A 16,658-nucleotide genomic window follows, 5' to 3' on the forward strand; every position below is an offset into this window, starting at 1 on the left:
ATTAGTAGGGAATTACTAGTCTGACCTTTCCATAGATCACCACGTTAACAGAGCCCTTCAGGATGATGTACCATGACGTCCCCTCTTCCCCTTGATTAAACACTAGGAACAAAAGAGATCAATAATCAGCATGAAACCTGTTTGATTATAATAGCACAGAAACATTTATCAAACCACAGATTAAGCAGATACATTCAGATTACCAGCAGACATTTAAATCTGTTTGCTCTTCTGTATGGTTTGGTGTAATTTTAAGAAGTTAGCATGTACGTGGTATAATAATTTCGACACTTACACACTGTGCCTGCTTTTGCGTGCGACTCAAATATTAGAACACCAGCTAGTTCCCTCTTCACCTGAGGAGGTAAGAGAGTACAATAGACTTTATATTACTGATGAAAGCACATACCACCATGTAATTATGAAAAAAATCTTTATTTCAAAGCAGAAGACATTTTTAACAATACACACATTAATGCTCAGCGTGCTATTCATGCATTAAAGGAATAGTTAAAGGAACACAAAAGGAGAAGTAGATCAGAATGTAAGAAACAGACATAAATTCATTATTTACTGAAAACCATACCTTTTATATCTCATTCATGTACATTCACAAGTGGCATGTCAAGATACGCCAAACCAGGTTTGATGTTATTGACATTGTTTGACAATGAAGTCAAATCTGGCTCAAAGGTCTTTTTCAGTGAATCATGACTTCACACAAGCTGACTTCAGACTTGAACTATAATACAGACTCGTGAAAACACCATCTCACTATACTTGTAAGAAATACACTTGGATTTGGATGGATATAATATTATTAAGTGTGAACCAAATATAAAGTTGTCGGACACTTAACTGCATTTCAACTACAATTAAATAAAAATGTATTATAGTAAAAATATATATTAAATTCAATTAGATTAGAGTGCTTGGAGCTTTTAAGTACTTTTTTTGACCCACTTAAGTAGAACTTAAGTACATCTTTATATTTAATTTTTAAAATTACTTCCATGTACTTTGGAATAGGGTTAAATTGTACTGTTGAATGTACTGACAATCATTTATGGTGAACTATATTGTAGTGTAATTTATATTGATGCTTGTTTCATGTATTTCATGTATTAGAAATTTCACATTTGTAATGATGATGTTGCAATACAATACATTTAAAATATATTAACTTTTATTATTATTATTATCAAGTAATGCACTATGGTTAAAATTACAATAAAGTAAAATGTACTTTAATGTAAAAGATTAATTTGACTACTACAAAGTGAACTTTGTAAAAGTGTGCTTAAGTGTACTTTAAGTAAAAAAATAAATAAATAATAAATAAAACAAATAAAAAAGTACACTTAAGTGGCCTTTTATTTTCATTTAAAAAAAAAATTATCCCGAAGTACATTTTTTAATACTTTTATATATATTTTATACGTTCTTTAAAAAAAAAAAGATTTGAAGCACACTACAATTCCACATTTAAAATAATAAAGGGCACTTATTTTTTCACAATAGCATAGGTGGGCTTCTTTTTTGTCCTTTATGGAGATAAACAGAATCAGTTTGCACAAAAGAAAAAAGTGTTACATGTGATGATAGAATTTTTATTTTTGTCTAAATTGTTCTTTTACTGAAATGTGTGTACACAAAACTAATTTCCTCTTACTAAATTTGGAGTTAATTTAATTTGCAGTTCAATTTGAGAGTCAGACTAAGTCAAATTCAGTCAAATTAGAAGGTTGCGTGTTTGATTCTTAAAGCACCAAACCTCCAATCTCTCCCTGGGCGCCGCAACAAAATGGCTACCCACTGCTCCTGGTGTGTTTGTCCATGGCTTGCAGTGTGTGTTCACTACTCACTACTCCTAAAGTGTGTGCACTAACTTGAATGCTTTAAATGCAACGGACAAATTCCAAGTTTGGGTACTTGTAGTACTTGGAAGTACTTGGCCTTCACATGGCACTTTCAATCCTGTTCTGTTCTACAACAGGATAAACTCCAAAAAATGCATGTAGTGATATTTTCAAAAATTTTACAGTGTGTACGAAACCAAACTGAACAGCTAGTTGTTTATGAAGTATCAGAGATGTGTCTCTCGTCTGTATGTGCAGTGCAATAAATCACTTTCACAGTGATACAAGGCTTGACTCATTCGTGTTGCCAGGTCTTGAATATTGCCAATATATACCAAAATATTGTGACCGCACCTGCTCACTTAATAACGTCTCCGTTACGTATGTAACCCTCATTCCATGAAGGAGGGAACGGAGAAATAGTCGACGTGCTGACTGATTGGGATCACTCTTAGGGAGCCTATCATCTTCGAGTACTGTTAAAATGAGCCAATGCACATTGGCGTGAGTGAAATGCATCACACACTCCGAAGGGAGGTTACATGTGGAGAATACACAAATGGACTGGACGGATGACCAGGCACTACAACATATGGAATGTCACTGGGGTGGCTCCAGCATATGACAGGGGGGAGACTCAAAGGACAGTGACGGCAGAGCAGGTTCTGCCGAGGGAAGACACGGCCTCGCCGCAGGGAGACGTACCGTGGAAGATCACAACATATGGACCCAGCCTAACACAGGTTCCACCAGTGCATACAAGTGATAGGCCTAGCTTCGGACGCTCCGCCACGTCCGTTGCCGAAGGGTATGGAGGAACTAGACAGGGTTCGGCTAATGGGGGAACTCACTGGAGCAAGAATTGCGCACATATCCAGTCCATAGGAGGGGAATGGCGCGGCAAGCAGACACTTCGAACCGGGCTAACATTGAAACTGTTCGACACATAGGCTGGTTCTCTAGCGAACGTGATAGGAATCGCCCAGCCCCCAACTCTATGTATCATCTGTTCAGAGGGGCACTCTTTGTCAACGCCTAGGAGGGAGCAATACACTCACTTGGGAGGAGCTCACCACCCAGGTGGGCACGTGCACTTTGGGAAACCACCAAGATGAAGGCAACCACATATAGTGGGCCAACCCCTGCTTGGAAACAGCCTTCCCTTCTGCTGGTCTCTGTAACAGACAAGAGCTGGTCTGAGGTCCAGGCTTTGCATTCTGAGCACGTATAACTGCAATGGAGCGGACAGAGAGAGAAAAACCAGGGCTGGGTCTGCCTCCTCCGGGACAGCGCATGCAGGCTAACATCCTGGTCCCATAGGAGAGGTAGGAACCTTGGGCACATATCCAGACGGGGGTCTCAAATATCTTGAGAGTTAGCCGGCCCGAATTTCAGGCACGATTCTTTGACTGAAAATATCTACCCTCTAGATAGAGACGAAACAAGCAGGAGAACTGTTTCTCTAAAAACAGGATTATTAACTCACTGCCTGCAGGGCTCAAGGGAGGTCTCTGCAGTGCGATAGCACCAGAGATAAGTCCCAAGAGGGTAAAGAGGGGGCACAACACCGATTCAGTCTCCTTGCTCCCCTGAGGAACCTGACGATCAAGTCGTGCTTCATACGGATTTGTATCCACTGCATCTTGATGTGTGTCAAAACAGAGGCAACAAAGGTGGAGGAGACAGACCTCACTCCAACCCATTAGCAGAAGTAAAGCACTGAAGTGATCGAACACCTTTGGGATCTCCTCACGGAGAGAATACTAGCAAATGAGCAGCAAGCATAATTTTTTGAAAGGGTGCTCTCACAGAAGTGATGGTCTCTACGGCATAACAATTCATGCTGTAGTAATCAGAACCTCCGCATCCCATTCTTTTCAGAACCAGTCCTGGAACTCTCCAAGGTCTAAACGCGGGTGCCATCATACCCCATCCCTGAGAATGTACTCAGAGGAAGGAGTCAGGAAGGGCTGTCGAGAGGAGAGATCTGGTTGGGCCAATAAGAGGCAACTAGCATGACCTGCTCCATCTCTTCTCTGACTATAGCACAGTTGTGTGCAAGAAGTCTCACCAGGGAACGCATTTCTGCTGGGGCCCCGGGGCCAGAGTCCTTCTGTGTCGAGGAATGTCCACTCAGACAGAAGAAAAAACAACTGGCGGAGGGACGAGTCCGGAGGGGCAACAGATGTAACTGTGCGGCCCCAAAGTGGTCCCAAACAGCTGGACCGCCTGGAGGATGGAGTCTCCAATCTCTCTGGGCCAGAGGCTGTTGTGAGGCTCGTCAGCGGCACGATTGAGCAGGCCAGAAGTAATAAGTGGAATGAAGCGACCTCAGAAGCTTCTGACTCCAAGGAGGAGGGGGCGGGCGAGTTGCAACATGCGAGGGGAGAATACGTTCACTGAGCATCTCTCAAAGCAAGGTGAACTGAAAGCAACGCGAGGCAATGGATGCCAATGCAGTCGGAGGGCCGACCAGACCTCCGTTACTGCATGCCCTTTTTATGTGGACCCTCAGCCGGTATTGATGGACACTTGTTCTAGGAGCCATTGGCCCGGAGAATCAAAAGGTCTGAGGACTGAGGATTTGGCGGCAGGCCATGGTGCTTTCACACGGAGCGTGCCGCTCTGCCACAGACACCTCGGGATTCTGCCGTAAAGTCAGTGCTGAAGCGGTCTTAATATGGAGGAGGCCAAGCGGCTGCGTCTACCATATGCCCCAGGAGCCTCTGAAGAGTTTCAGTGGGACCCTTTCTCACTTCTGTACAGCACTAACCATCCACATACTCTTTTTCAGAGATGCGGTGGACCGAATCCATCTCCAAACTAGAAAAGAGATCCTTAGCCAGTGGACAAGTTTACTCTTTCCCAGTTGACCTGAGGACCAAACTGGCTATGAGCACTTGAAGGGTAGGACTTTGTACTGATACTTCACACCTTTCAAACGCATGACCACAGAATGGCCTGTGGTGCGGAAGAATAGAGATCTGAAGTACATGTCTCTCAGGTCGAATGCAGCAGACCAATCTTGACAACTCTGTGAAGCAGCCTACAAGCATCAACAAAACTGTGCTTTAGTTAAAATCATCACAGTCCATACTGTCAAAACTGTTCCGTACACACAGGGGACTCACTCCTGTATTTAAATGCGGTTGTCAGTCCAGACACATTACAGAGTGTATGAGGCCATTATGTGGACTTACAGTGGTGGAGAGATGTGATAAGGCTTTAATATGCAGCAGCTCCTCGTAAATGATCTCCAAGTCATCTACTGTCCTCTGGCCAGGCCTGCAGAGAAGAGCAGAAAGGACAATGATGTCATTGGGCAGTAATGACTTTGGAACTTATTCTGACATTTTAAAAAGTTTTTGTGGATCAAATTTGTGCACCAAAAAAGTCCTAGTACAGATGTTACATCTTCCAGGACCTTTAAAAGGTCTCTGCTTCAGTTACAGCATGCATATAAGTCTAATCTGTCTTTGGAGAATTGTGGGAAAGTTCGTAGGAAAGCAGCCAAAAAGTAGCAGATACAGATCAGATCACGTTGAGGCACTTCTCTTTATAGCCCAGTGTCCTTGGGGGGACATAATGACTCATATTAGCAGGCGCTGATGTTTCTGGGGAAGAACTTACAGTTTCCGCAGGATCATTCGAAGATGGGCGTCAGGTCCGATCTGAGAGAGAAGAAGGAGGGTGTCCTGCAGTTCTTCATCACTCTCTTTCTGCTCTTCTTCATTGGGATGGGGTGCCTCCTCTGTCTCATCATCCAGAAACCGATAAAACAGATACTTATCTTGGAAACTCAGCTCCTGGTCCACTGCAGCAAAACACAGAACAGGAACCACAAAGAACAAATCAACCATTAAACAAAGAAAAACATTCGACCACATCGCATTTATAGTGTCAATCCAAAGCGAAATGATCATCTAGATAATAGATCTTAATTAAGAGCTCTCTCAAACTGTGTTGTGGTCAAAATGTTTTTTTTTGTTTTTTTTGTCATATAGTGCAGTGATTTACTGCCTTAAGCAGTCACTGACCTTTGTGAATGAGTGAATGAGTATGACACACTCACCGTGGTTTAAGACTCCCTCCTCTAGCAGCACCTGCCACATCCCCACAGCCTGAACACGAGAGTGCACACAGGAAGTGTGCTGTAACAGCCAATCAACAAGCTCTGTGCCCATACAGCACCGCCTACAACAAACACAGGTATGAAGGTGTAACGAGTTAGCTCAAAGGGGAAATATTAATAATAACTCATAACTTATTATGATTAATTATGAATATTTGGGTCAGTTAACTGGATTAACTTGAGGTAGCTAAATTAACATTACAATCAATTAATCAGTTCGTCCAACAAACTCCTTTGATTATTCATTTATTCTAAGAAAAGGATATCCTTCATGGCCACAGAGAAATAATAATTTCTTAGCATGTACAGCACTTAGAGCATGAAACAGGGTCAAGATCGTAAAATAAACTTTGTATGCAAGCAGAGAATCAAAACAAGTTTTATTAACAAAACACATAAACATAACTAACATATAAACAATTACACATTCATGCATTCATAGGTAGATGGTAAAGTGACAGAATGAGACCGGACGCAGGAAATGGAACTATGAAAAAGATCCATTTAACTATGAAAAGAACCATCAGCATTTCATTTTCAAAGCATCTCATTAAAAGTATACTTGCATGGCCTGTGCAGTGGACACAATTATTGAAGTTGTTGAAAATTTAAGTTGTTGATAGTTCCGTGAGTGTCGAATGTTGAAGTTGCAATCGTTTTCTTCTCCGTTGGATGAAGAAGATATGATGAACTTGCATGGTTAGTTCAACTCGGTTCTCATGGCTGGAGTGCAGATTGTGGCCTGCCGGCCCTGGGCCCGAGAGGACACGCAGAGTAAATGGTGGGAGTTGGATTGGACTTCTTCTGCGTTAAATGAAGATGTTCTGCCGAACTCCTGAGGATTTCCTTGATTCTGTTGTGGTTGAGAGAGTCCTCTCTCTCCTGAATGAGCTCATGGCTGGTTGTGAGTCAAGGCCTGCTACCCTGGGGCCTGCTGAGGCCACGCAGGACAGCACAGCCCCTCGAACGTACCGAGAAGGCCAAAAGAAGTCGGAAGAGTTGGTTGCCCATTCAGTGAGGGTAAAGTTGCAATTTTCTTCTGAGTTGGATTGAATAAAATACAGTCTGACTCTGTTGGGAGAGTGAAGGCATAGCAGGTTGTAGTCACAGCCTGCCAGGGCCCGGGATCCCCACAGACATCAACCCGAAGAAGCAGCAGCGAAGAGAGGGAAGGGAGGGAAGAGAGGAAAGGGCTTGTGGAGTTGCAATTTTTAAAGCGTGAGAAAGGTCCCACCTTCAGGGTTGACTCGACCAATAAGAAAGGTGGAGTTTCCAAGTGGGAGAATTTGATTTATGGATCTTTGTTTCAAGCGTGCTCATTTGCATGTGCAGCTGCATTGGTTGCTGATGAAGAAACTATGAAAGATTCTTGTAATACTAATATGTTGTTGTTATCGACATATCATGTACACAGTCATTTCGATCTTCAAAGTACCAATTTATAGAGACCAAACATGGAATAGGTGAGGTTACATTGACCGTGGGTTCTATCATAAAATCCACAGTATCAAAAATTAAAATTAATAGAATTAAAAGACACTACACAAAACAGTAAATCATTCACACAATTTTCTGGGGTGCATGTTCATTTATAGATCCGTTTGTCTATGATTAATGCAGCAAAGTGTGTTTTAAAGTCTGTTTCTGTCTTCTATGTCTGGACCACATGATCAAATTTCTAACAGCAATAAAACCAACTTATCTGATCGTAGTCATGGTAACCAAAGACCCTTCTTGCCCTTGTTGGGGGATGGGACCACAGATTCTAGAGTGAGTTTTAAATATTATTTGTTAACTATAACAAATATTGTGTCTGATATGTCGCAGTCGTTACACAGGATACTTAAAATAAATAATCCATTAAGCCACTCAACACCAGTGGTGGACAGTAACAAAGTATTTTTACTGTACTTAAAGGTGCATTGTGTAATATTTAGGAGGATCTGTTGACAGAAATGCAATATAATATATATATACCTATAATTTCAGTGGTGTATAAAAACCTGACATAATGAACCGTTATGTTTTTATTACCTTAGAATGAGCCATTTCTATCTACATACACCACGGGTCTCCTTACGTCGTTCCCGCTGCGATGACAGTTTTAGAACTAGAATTTTAGATCAAATATCTTTGCATTAATACAATAAAAATTGCTGCGGTAATCACTCCGCCCAAGTAGCAGTGCTTAGCCTTCTGAGAATATAGTTCCCAATATTTATACGGTAAAAAGATGTCTGTGTCTCATATGACCTTGTTATTTGTAAACTCTGTGACTATACAAATCACAACAGTAAATAGGAAAATGTTTGCGTTATTTTGTCACTTATTGGGATTAGTATGCTAGCTGTATCCATTTACATCCAGTCTTTGTGCTCAGCTAGGCTAGCGGTGGGTGTGTCAAACAGAGTTACAGCACGCACGGAGATGAAAAATGTATGTATGGACTTATCTAATTCTGGGGGATACGGTGAATAAGCTAAAGTCCCAAAAAGTCGCCGTGTTCCTTTAAACGTTAACCAAATTTTTTCATTATTTAATAATAAAATTATTACTATAACATGCAGTTTCAACTGCAACAAATATTAGTTTGTTTCATTATTGAACAGCAAATGTCAATAGCTCTTTTTTAATTTTTCATGTTTGTTGTAGGCTTATTTGGAAATGACCATAGTTGTAGTATTTCATCCTTAGGCTACTGTTAATTGGCATTAGCCCCACTTATGTTTCAAAATGCGGCAATTGCAACTGTTGCAACTGCAAAATGTCCCTTTGCGCCACCTGGCGGTCATTTTGTGAACGACTTTGAAATGCGACTGGTTTATTTTTGCCAAGGCGACTTTGCGTGGCGGTAGGCATTCTGTTTAACTACCTACGGTAAATATAATTTATTAATTTATCTTTGCCAGTGATTCTCCTACGTGTTCCAAGTGGAATTTACTACTAAAGACTCCCTTTGTTATCCTATGTGATCGTGCACTTACTACAACCTACACAGCGCCTGACAGAATACCGTACCTAAACATGATTAAATTTTTTCAGCTTTTTTCTTTCTTTTTCCTTCACCTCTCTCACTATGGACCTACCCGTCATCCAACTACTCTACCTTGAGCAGAAGAACAGTTCTCTGGAGGACCATACTGAAGATTTTTTGGATTTGGCATGTCTAATTATGGACCGAAAAGGCGGTCCATAATTCACTATTAGGACCGCCTCCCAAGGAAAATTCCTCGAAAAGGATTTGGCTTCGTAATGTTCCGCCGTCAGTCCTGCCTCCTCCATGGCTCCTCCATCCGTCATCTCCGGCCTGGCAGCCCTGGCTGCCTCCCTTCTGTCTCCCCTTCACCTGCTCTTCGTCCTCCTCCTGAGTCACCTCGCTCCGTCCGCAGTTGGCCTATCTACACCGCGAGGACTTGCCTACCGGGAGGGGGGAGTACTGTCACGTGTTAGTGTTTGTTTGTATTTTCAACACAAACAATTTTTGTATTGTCTTCCTTCCTTCCTTGTTATGTTTTCCCGCCAGGCATTTGTTTCCTTGGTAACCCTCATTAGTTCATCTGTCTCACCTGTTACCTAGTTAGTCTTGTCAGCTGTGTCTCATTTCCCTGATCTGATTCCCTATGTATTTAAGCCCAGGGTGTTGCCTTGTTCATTGTCCGATCTCCGTCCTACTAAGTGTGTGTGAACCTTCTACCTATCTGTACCTGTTTAAACTATATTGTTAGTAAAAGTTTGCATTGGAACTTTTTTATTCTCCCTCGTCTTCTTCTGCCTGCACCACACCGTGACAGCCGGACAGTATGTCATGTATTTAAATACATTTGAAATTACATATTTGTAATGTCATTGCAATCTAGTACTGTATGTTTCAAATATATTTACTTTAAATGTAATATTGAATAACAAACTAGTTAAAATTAAAATCAAGACCTTTACAATGTGCTTTAGTATGTTAGTCAACTCATTAAATAAGTGTACATTAAAGCACACAAAAAAAATTAAAACAAGGATTTAATGATTAAAAATTATGATTTATTTTGAAGTAATTTTTTTAATCTTAAATTATTACAAAGTGCACTTTAAAAAATGCAATAATAAAGTATAAAATGTATATATATATATATGTGTATATATATGTGTGTATATATATATATATATATATATATATATATATATATATATATATATATATATATATATATAATACCTGTATTTACCTGTATGTTTTAAGGTGGTACTTCCTGTCTCTGATCATTTGAGGTGCTCGGAACAAAATGGTGTTTCGTAACACTTCACCTGCCCGTAGTATCTTTTCTGACGGCACCTGAGAGACAAACGTTAATGCACAGAAACAAAGAGAGAGAAATAAACCACTCGATACTTAACATTATGGTACACAATTCAACACTGTGATTGACAGGAGTTGGACTAACAAACAGGATGGTTGAATACCTGAGTAATGGATTTGGGGTGATGTTTGATGGGGCTTTCAATTAATAATTTCTGGAAAACAAAAGGATGAGAATGTGGGATTATTAGGTTTATTCTTCAGTGTTTTCTAACCTTTATAGAGCACAAATACACAGTGAAATCGTAACAGAGTAAACTTTAAATCGTCTGAATAATAAAGGCTTTCTGTGAAATATTCAGACTATATTCAGACTAACTATATATATATATATATATATGGGAAAATGCACAATGAGCAATATCATAACATCTCATTTGCTGAGACCTTACATTTCCAAAAAGAATTTTCAACATCATGACTTACATGAAACTAGTGTCACTGGGCTTTTATAATAATAAGAAAAAGAAGAAGAAGAAGAGTAGGAAGAATAAGAAGATATATAAATAATAATAATAATGAGAAGAATAAATTTTGTGTAATTTTCACATAAATAATAGGCATATGTGCGCGGGTTGTGTGTGCGCGTCACTCACTCCCTAACTCACTCACTCACTCACTCACTCACCTATTTATTTGAACATATAATATATTTAATTATAGAGTTTCATTCATTTCTGTTCATTAATTGCTATAGAATAATGAAATCCATGAACCGACTTTTTAAACTATATTTGCACGTCACTGATGTGATGACAAGTAAATTAAGGTTGCAAACATACATTGATTACTCTGTACCCTATTCTTGGAATGTGCAAATTTATAAAAAACAAATCCATTAGCATGTGCTTTAATATCAGAACAAATGTCATCACGAGCAGCTTGTGTAGAATTCTGCTGATGTCTTCTCATATTACATAAAAATGTACATGTCATTATGTCAAGCTAGATTCGTTTCATACTACAGTCTTTATCAGGGCTTTGAACAGAAGGTGCGTTGTGGCACTGCTTTCCCTCCTACCACACTGGAGGAACAAATCTTGGCCACGGCCAGTGTGTTGTATTTTTAACCAAACCTTTTCAAATATTCATTACTGTCCTCACCCAGGCTGTACTTCTACAAAAACACATTGTCTTGGGTGCTCTTTTGACAGTAGAATTAACACATTACATTTAAGGCAAGACATTACAGGCAAATACATTGTTTTTACACTATACACTATATGGACTAAAGTATTGGGACATGCCTCTTAATTCTTGAATTCAGAGCTGTGTCCAAAATCGCCCCAAAACCTCATTCCCTATTCCCTACATTAGTTCAAAATGGATGGATGAATGATTCAGCTCACAGTGCATGATGGGTATTCTCTAGCAGTTGAGCATACATTGGTTGTACACTCATTATTGCAGTGCATTGTGGGTTTGAATGAGTGCACTCGATAATGTCCACTATGGTTTCAGGCACCACTACAATGGCTATCTCCTCAAATAGTGCCATATTTAAGGGAATAGGGGGCGATTTCAGACACAGCACAGGTGTTTCAATTAGACCAATTGCCTCATATGTATAAAATCAAGCCATACAGTGTTTTAACTAACATTTGTGGGAGAAATGGGTCGTTCTGATATCTCAGTGAATTCAAGCCTGATACTGTGATAGGATGCCACTTTTGCAATAAGTGAAATTTCATCCGTGCTGGAGTCCACGATCAACTGTAAGTGGTATTATTGGAAATGGGAAACATTTAGGAACAGCAGCAACAGCCACAAGGTGGAAGAAATAAATATAGTATATATCTCCACATATATATCTTTTTTTTTCTCAACACTATTTTCAATGCACATCTTTTGATTCTTTTTTACTTAATTTCCCTTTTAATATACATTAAAATGTATATTGTAAATGTAAATGTTTTATATAAATACAAGTAAAATACTAAATATGAAAAAATAATTTCATATTTAATAAGTATTAAATGTTTTATATAATTACAAGTAAAATATTAAATATGAAAAAATATTTAATGTACTATAAAAAAAATTATCTCAAAACTTTAATTGAAACTAAAGAGCTAAGAAGCAAAAATATCTCAAATTTGTTTTTGTTCCAAACAAACAGACTCTGAGCAGTATTAACAGTGAACTCATCCAAGTTCAAATCAATTTAAGTGTGACAGTCTGCTAAGATCTTCAGCATCTTACAGCATAATTTGTACACTCGAAGGAAGTGTGTTCCTACATTACATAACGATTATGTATATCACGTAAGACAGATTCAGCCTTCTGTTAACCAAAGCCACAAACAGACTTAAGTGAATAAAACAACACCATTATGCAAATCACAGACACTCTGTTGTGGTCAATACTGATCACCTGCTATTTGGATGCATCATTATAAAAAGAAAAAAAGAAAAAGGAAAAACAAAGCACTTGAAATGACCTGAGAGGTCAGAGGATCAGGAACTCCAAATGGGCACATGCTCGGAAATGGGAGAGAGGATGCCAGAGCTGCCTAGTTCATTTTTAAATTTCAAACAAATGTTGTATTCTATGGAGGAGATGGTGGGAAGGAAGGATGTAGTTTTATCAGAACTGACGCAAACAGGAGAAATAACAATAATCAAACTCCCTCTGCTCATCAGATGAGTCCAACACGGTCTTAAATGGACTTTAAGAAACTTCTAGGATAAGTCTAGGAGAAATTAATTTTCGGTGCAAGTTTTTAGATATTCTTTATTTATAAAAGAAAGGCTTAAGTTGTTTCACTATAAGTTTGATTCCTGGTGTCTGGAGAGCTGCAGAGAGTTTGCATCAGATTTCACAGTAGCACTAGATTTTTCACAAACCACCTCAAAATAAGGGCAAAAATGACGTCTTGAAAAAAAGCTATTATGCAGACAGACGTGATCATGCACAGTCCTACAAAGCAATAGCATAATATTGTTGAATGAGGAACATTTCAAATAAAAACTCAATCAGCATTTATGTATTTCACTTATGTGCATGTTTACATGCCATACTTGAATGCAAGTTAACAGAGGAGATTTGACAGCTGTGTGGCAGAGGGGAAGATTATCAGAATTGCTTAAGTTTCAGTCGGTTCTTCACATATTATAATATATGATTACAAACAACTCTGAGAATAGGGTGAAGGAGTCATATGGACTATTGTTTTGATATTTTTATGGTATTTTATTTTCTATTCTGGAGATCGACAGCACCAGTCCCCCATTAACTTTCATTGCATGGAAAGAGCACTCAAAGCTGGCTAACTTCTGTGTTCAACTGAAGAATTATTTGGAATGACATTAGGATGAGTAAATGATGACAAACCTTTCACTTTTGGGGTCCACAAGATGACAATCACAAAGACTGTCATCAGATCAGTCATGACTTCAGACAGGACAGTGAACACGTGTCCTGATGAACAGTGGAAGATTTCAAAGATAGATGCTTGTATTTAGGGGTTAAAACAAACCTTATTTAAGTGTTTGGATGATGATCCGGGTGAACTGTTGCTCAGACTCTCTTTGTCAGGCATTCCTATGGGGGAAAAAATGACAAATACAATTAATTAAATAAAGATCAAGTCTTTAAAATCTAATATGAGCATCAATCATTCAGTCAAGGCAAGATTAAAATGCAGCAGATTCAGCAGAAGTGATAGTTAAGCACAAAGATTAAATATAGTATGTAAAGTCATCATGGAGATGCAGGATGTGTGTAATCTTCAGTAATGGGCCCTAAGGGGCCACGGGGTGCAGTGGTGGGTCATTACCCTCACCACAAAAGCTTTTTCCTGCAGGAACAATAACTCTTAAAGTATCCAGTCCTGAAAGACTCTTATCTATGATAAAACAGCACACCCCTCTTCATATAAATAGAGACCAATGACTCTTACTGAATTCTGCACAGTAAAATATAAATATCTGTAACAATTTACAATAAGGTCCTATTAGCATTAAAAATACAGCTGTTTATTGTTAGTTCATGTTAGCACAGGTCATTAAATACTATTAACAGATACAACTTTTAATTTGAATAAAATATTAAAAAAATGTTGAATTTAACATGAACTGAGATTCCCACACAGAAACACATTATCTCACGTGTTTAACATCAAGATTGGTTTGCGGTGAGAGACCTGAAGGATGCATACATTTATATTTGAATCCTTCCCCAGCACTGGCCGTTTCTACGGTTTGCTTTTGGGGACAAGCATACAAATACAAGGTCCTCCCTTTCTGGATGTCCCGGTCTCCTTGTACCTTTACAAAGGTCGCAGAGGCTGCCCTTGCCCTGTCAAGATAGGTGGGCATTCACATACTCAACTACCTCGATGACTGGCTAATCCTAGCCCAGTCGTGAGAGTTGTTGTGTACGCACAGGGACTTGGTCCTCGACCACCCATTGGGACTTCGGGTCAACTGGGAAAAGAGCGAGCTCTCCCCTGTGCAGACCATCTCTTTTCTCAGTGTGGAGTTGGACTCGATCAAAATGACAGCATGTCTTTCACAAGACCGTGCGCAGTCGATACTGAACTGCTTGAAATTGTTCAAGCACAAAACAGCAGTACCACTGAAATATTTTCAGAGGCTCCTGGGGCATATGGCATCCTCGGCCGCAGTCACGCGGCTGGGGTAGATGCATATGAGGCCACTTCAGCCCCTGATCATAGCTTGCATTTCTATGGGCAGGAGTTCCCCTAGAACAAGTGTCCAGGAATGTTGTTGTTACAACAGACGCTTCCAAGACAGGCTGGGGCGCTGTATGCAAAGGGCACACGGCCTCGGGACCCTGGAGTGGGGGCACACTTTGCACATACTTTTTACACACTTTTGCTCTTTGTCTGCTTCGGAGGTCAGCAGAATGGAAAGGCTGTGTCCAATCAGAGATTGGCCAACTGGATTGTGGACACCATTCTCTGGGCTTATCAGACCCAAGGTGTACCGTGCACATTGAGAGCTCACTCCACAAGGGGTATCACAGCCACGTCGGCTTTGGTGAATGGTGCTTCACTATCAGACATACTGTATGTAGAGCTGCGGGCTGGGCAACATTTAACACCTTAGCGAGACTCTATAATCTCAGTATGGAACCAGTTTCATCTCGAGTATTGGATAACTACATGCAAAACTTAGACAACTGGTTGGGTGTAGTGCTTGCATAGGCGCCCTCCCCCCTCTCTGAGGTGGTAACGTTCCCCAAAAAACAAAAACAAAAGAGTTCCCCAGGTTTGGTGAACACAGGACATCTTTTATACCTCCTAGCACTCACCAGTAGTAAGTTTGGTACTCTCTACCAGGCCCATTACTCATGGTATGCCCCTTTCATGATCATGACTCATGGTATGATCCCTTGTAATCTGGCTTGTACTCTGTATGTAGTGTCGCTGTGCCCAGTAGTCTCCCACTTATCAGGTGGAGTCCTCCACAGGGACTCTTCCCTATGTAGTGCTCTCCATTTGAGAGGATGTATTTTCCACATACTAATCTCTCCCTTTTGGGTAGGATGTGGTCTCCGTAGTGTTCCTTCCTCAACGAGAAGTAAAACACTTCCCAACGTTCACAGCCAGGTTTACTCAGCCGTAAAAAAAAAAAGAAATGAGCCCCTATGGCTGGAGTGACCTCTTCCGTCAGACAAAAATAGTCGTTTTACAATTTTAAAACATGCTTATTTATTAAAAAAAGTATAAATTATAGATATAAACCTTATATAGTATCGACCTCTCTATAGTATCGAGAAAATTTGCTTCAGCCAAAACTCTTAAGAACTGATCGTAACGTGCCAAGTTTGATTATACCGAAGCACAACTGAGAATAAGTTACAGCATAGCTGTACAAAAATATTTCTGTTTCAAATGAATGCTTAACTTTCTATTCAGCAAAAAAATCCTGAAAAAATGAACATGTATCATGATTCCCGCAAAAATATGAAGCAGCACAACTGTTTTCAACATTGATGATATTAAGAAATGTTTTTTGAGCAACAAATCAGCATATTAGAATGATTTCTGAAGGATCATGTGACACTGAAGACGGGAGTAATAGCTGGTTCCATCACAGAAATCCAGAAAACTTTTATTCTAATAATATTCCAATATTACTGTTTTTACTGTATTTCTTTCAAATAAATGTACAGCCTTGGTCAAACATCCCAACCCTAAAATTTTGAACAGTGGTGTATGTTTTGATACTTCCCTCAAAAAAAGCTATTGTATGGCTTCAGAAAACATGTAACACACAAGTTGCACTACTTAAATTATACTTTCAAGAATTTTTTAGCTTGAAAGACCCTGTTTACAATATGCTTTAGTTTT

General features: G+C 39.6%; 1 protein-coding gene across 2 annotated transcripts in view; it reads right to left on the reverse strand.

Moving 5' to 3' along the window:
• The window catches only part of rapgef4a (Rap guanine nucleotide exchange factor 4a), a 103,776-nt gene that overhangs the window by 26,130 nt on the left and 60,988 nt on the right, over nucleotides 1–16,658 (reverse strand). For both annotated transcript variants that reach the window (XM_077217043.1, XM_077217044.1), the window contains 8 exons: nucleotides 13,818–13,882; nucleotides 10,444–10,494; nucleotides 10,209–10,315; nucleotides 5,932–6,053; nucleotides 5,490–5,673; nucleotides 5,060–5,144; nucleotides 296–356; nucleotides 26–102 (listed from right to left, as the gene is read on the reverse strand). In XM_077217043.1, the coding sequence (XP_077073158.1) occupies nucleotides 26–102; nucleotides 296–356; nucleotides 5,060–5,144; nucleotides 5,490–5,673; nucleotides 5,932–6,053; nucleotides 10,209–10,315; nucleotides 10,444–10,494; nucleotides 13,818–13,882 (752 nt within the window). The remainder of the gene's footprint in view (nucleotides 1–25; nucleotides 103–295; nucleotides 357–5,059; nucleotides 5,145–5,489; nucleotides 5,674–5,931; nucleotides 6,054–10,208; nucleotides 10,316–10,443; nucleotides 10,495–13,817; nucleotides 13,883–16,658) is intronic.

Source organism: Siphateles boraxobius, unplaced genomic scaffold, assembly GCF_051911475.1.
Source record: "Siphateles boraxobius isolate OS27281-9 unplaced genomic scaffold, OSU_SipBor_1 7, whole genome shotgun sequence".
Taxonomy (NCBI): Eukaryota; Metazoa; Chordata; class Actinopteri; order Cypriniformes; family Leuciscidae; genus Siphateles; species Siphateles boraxobius.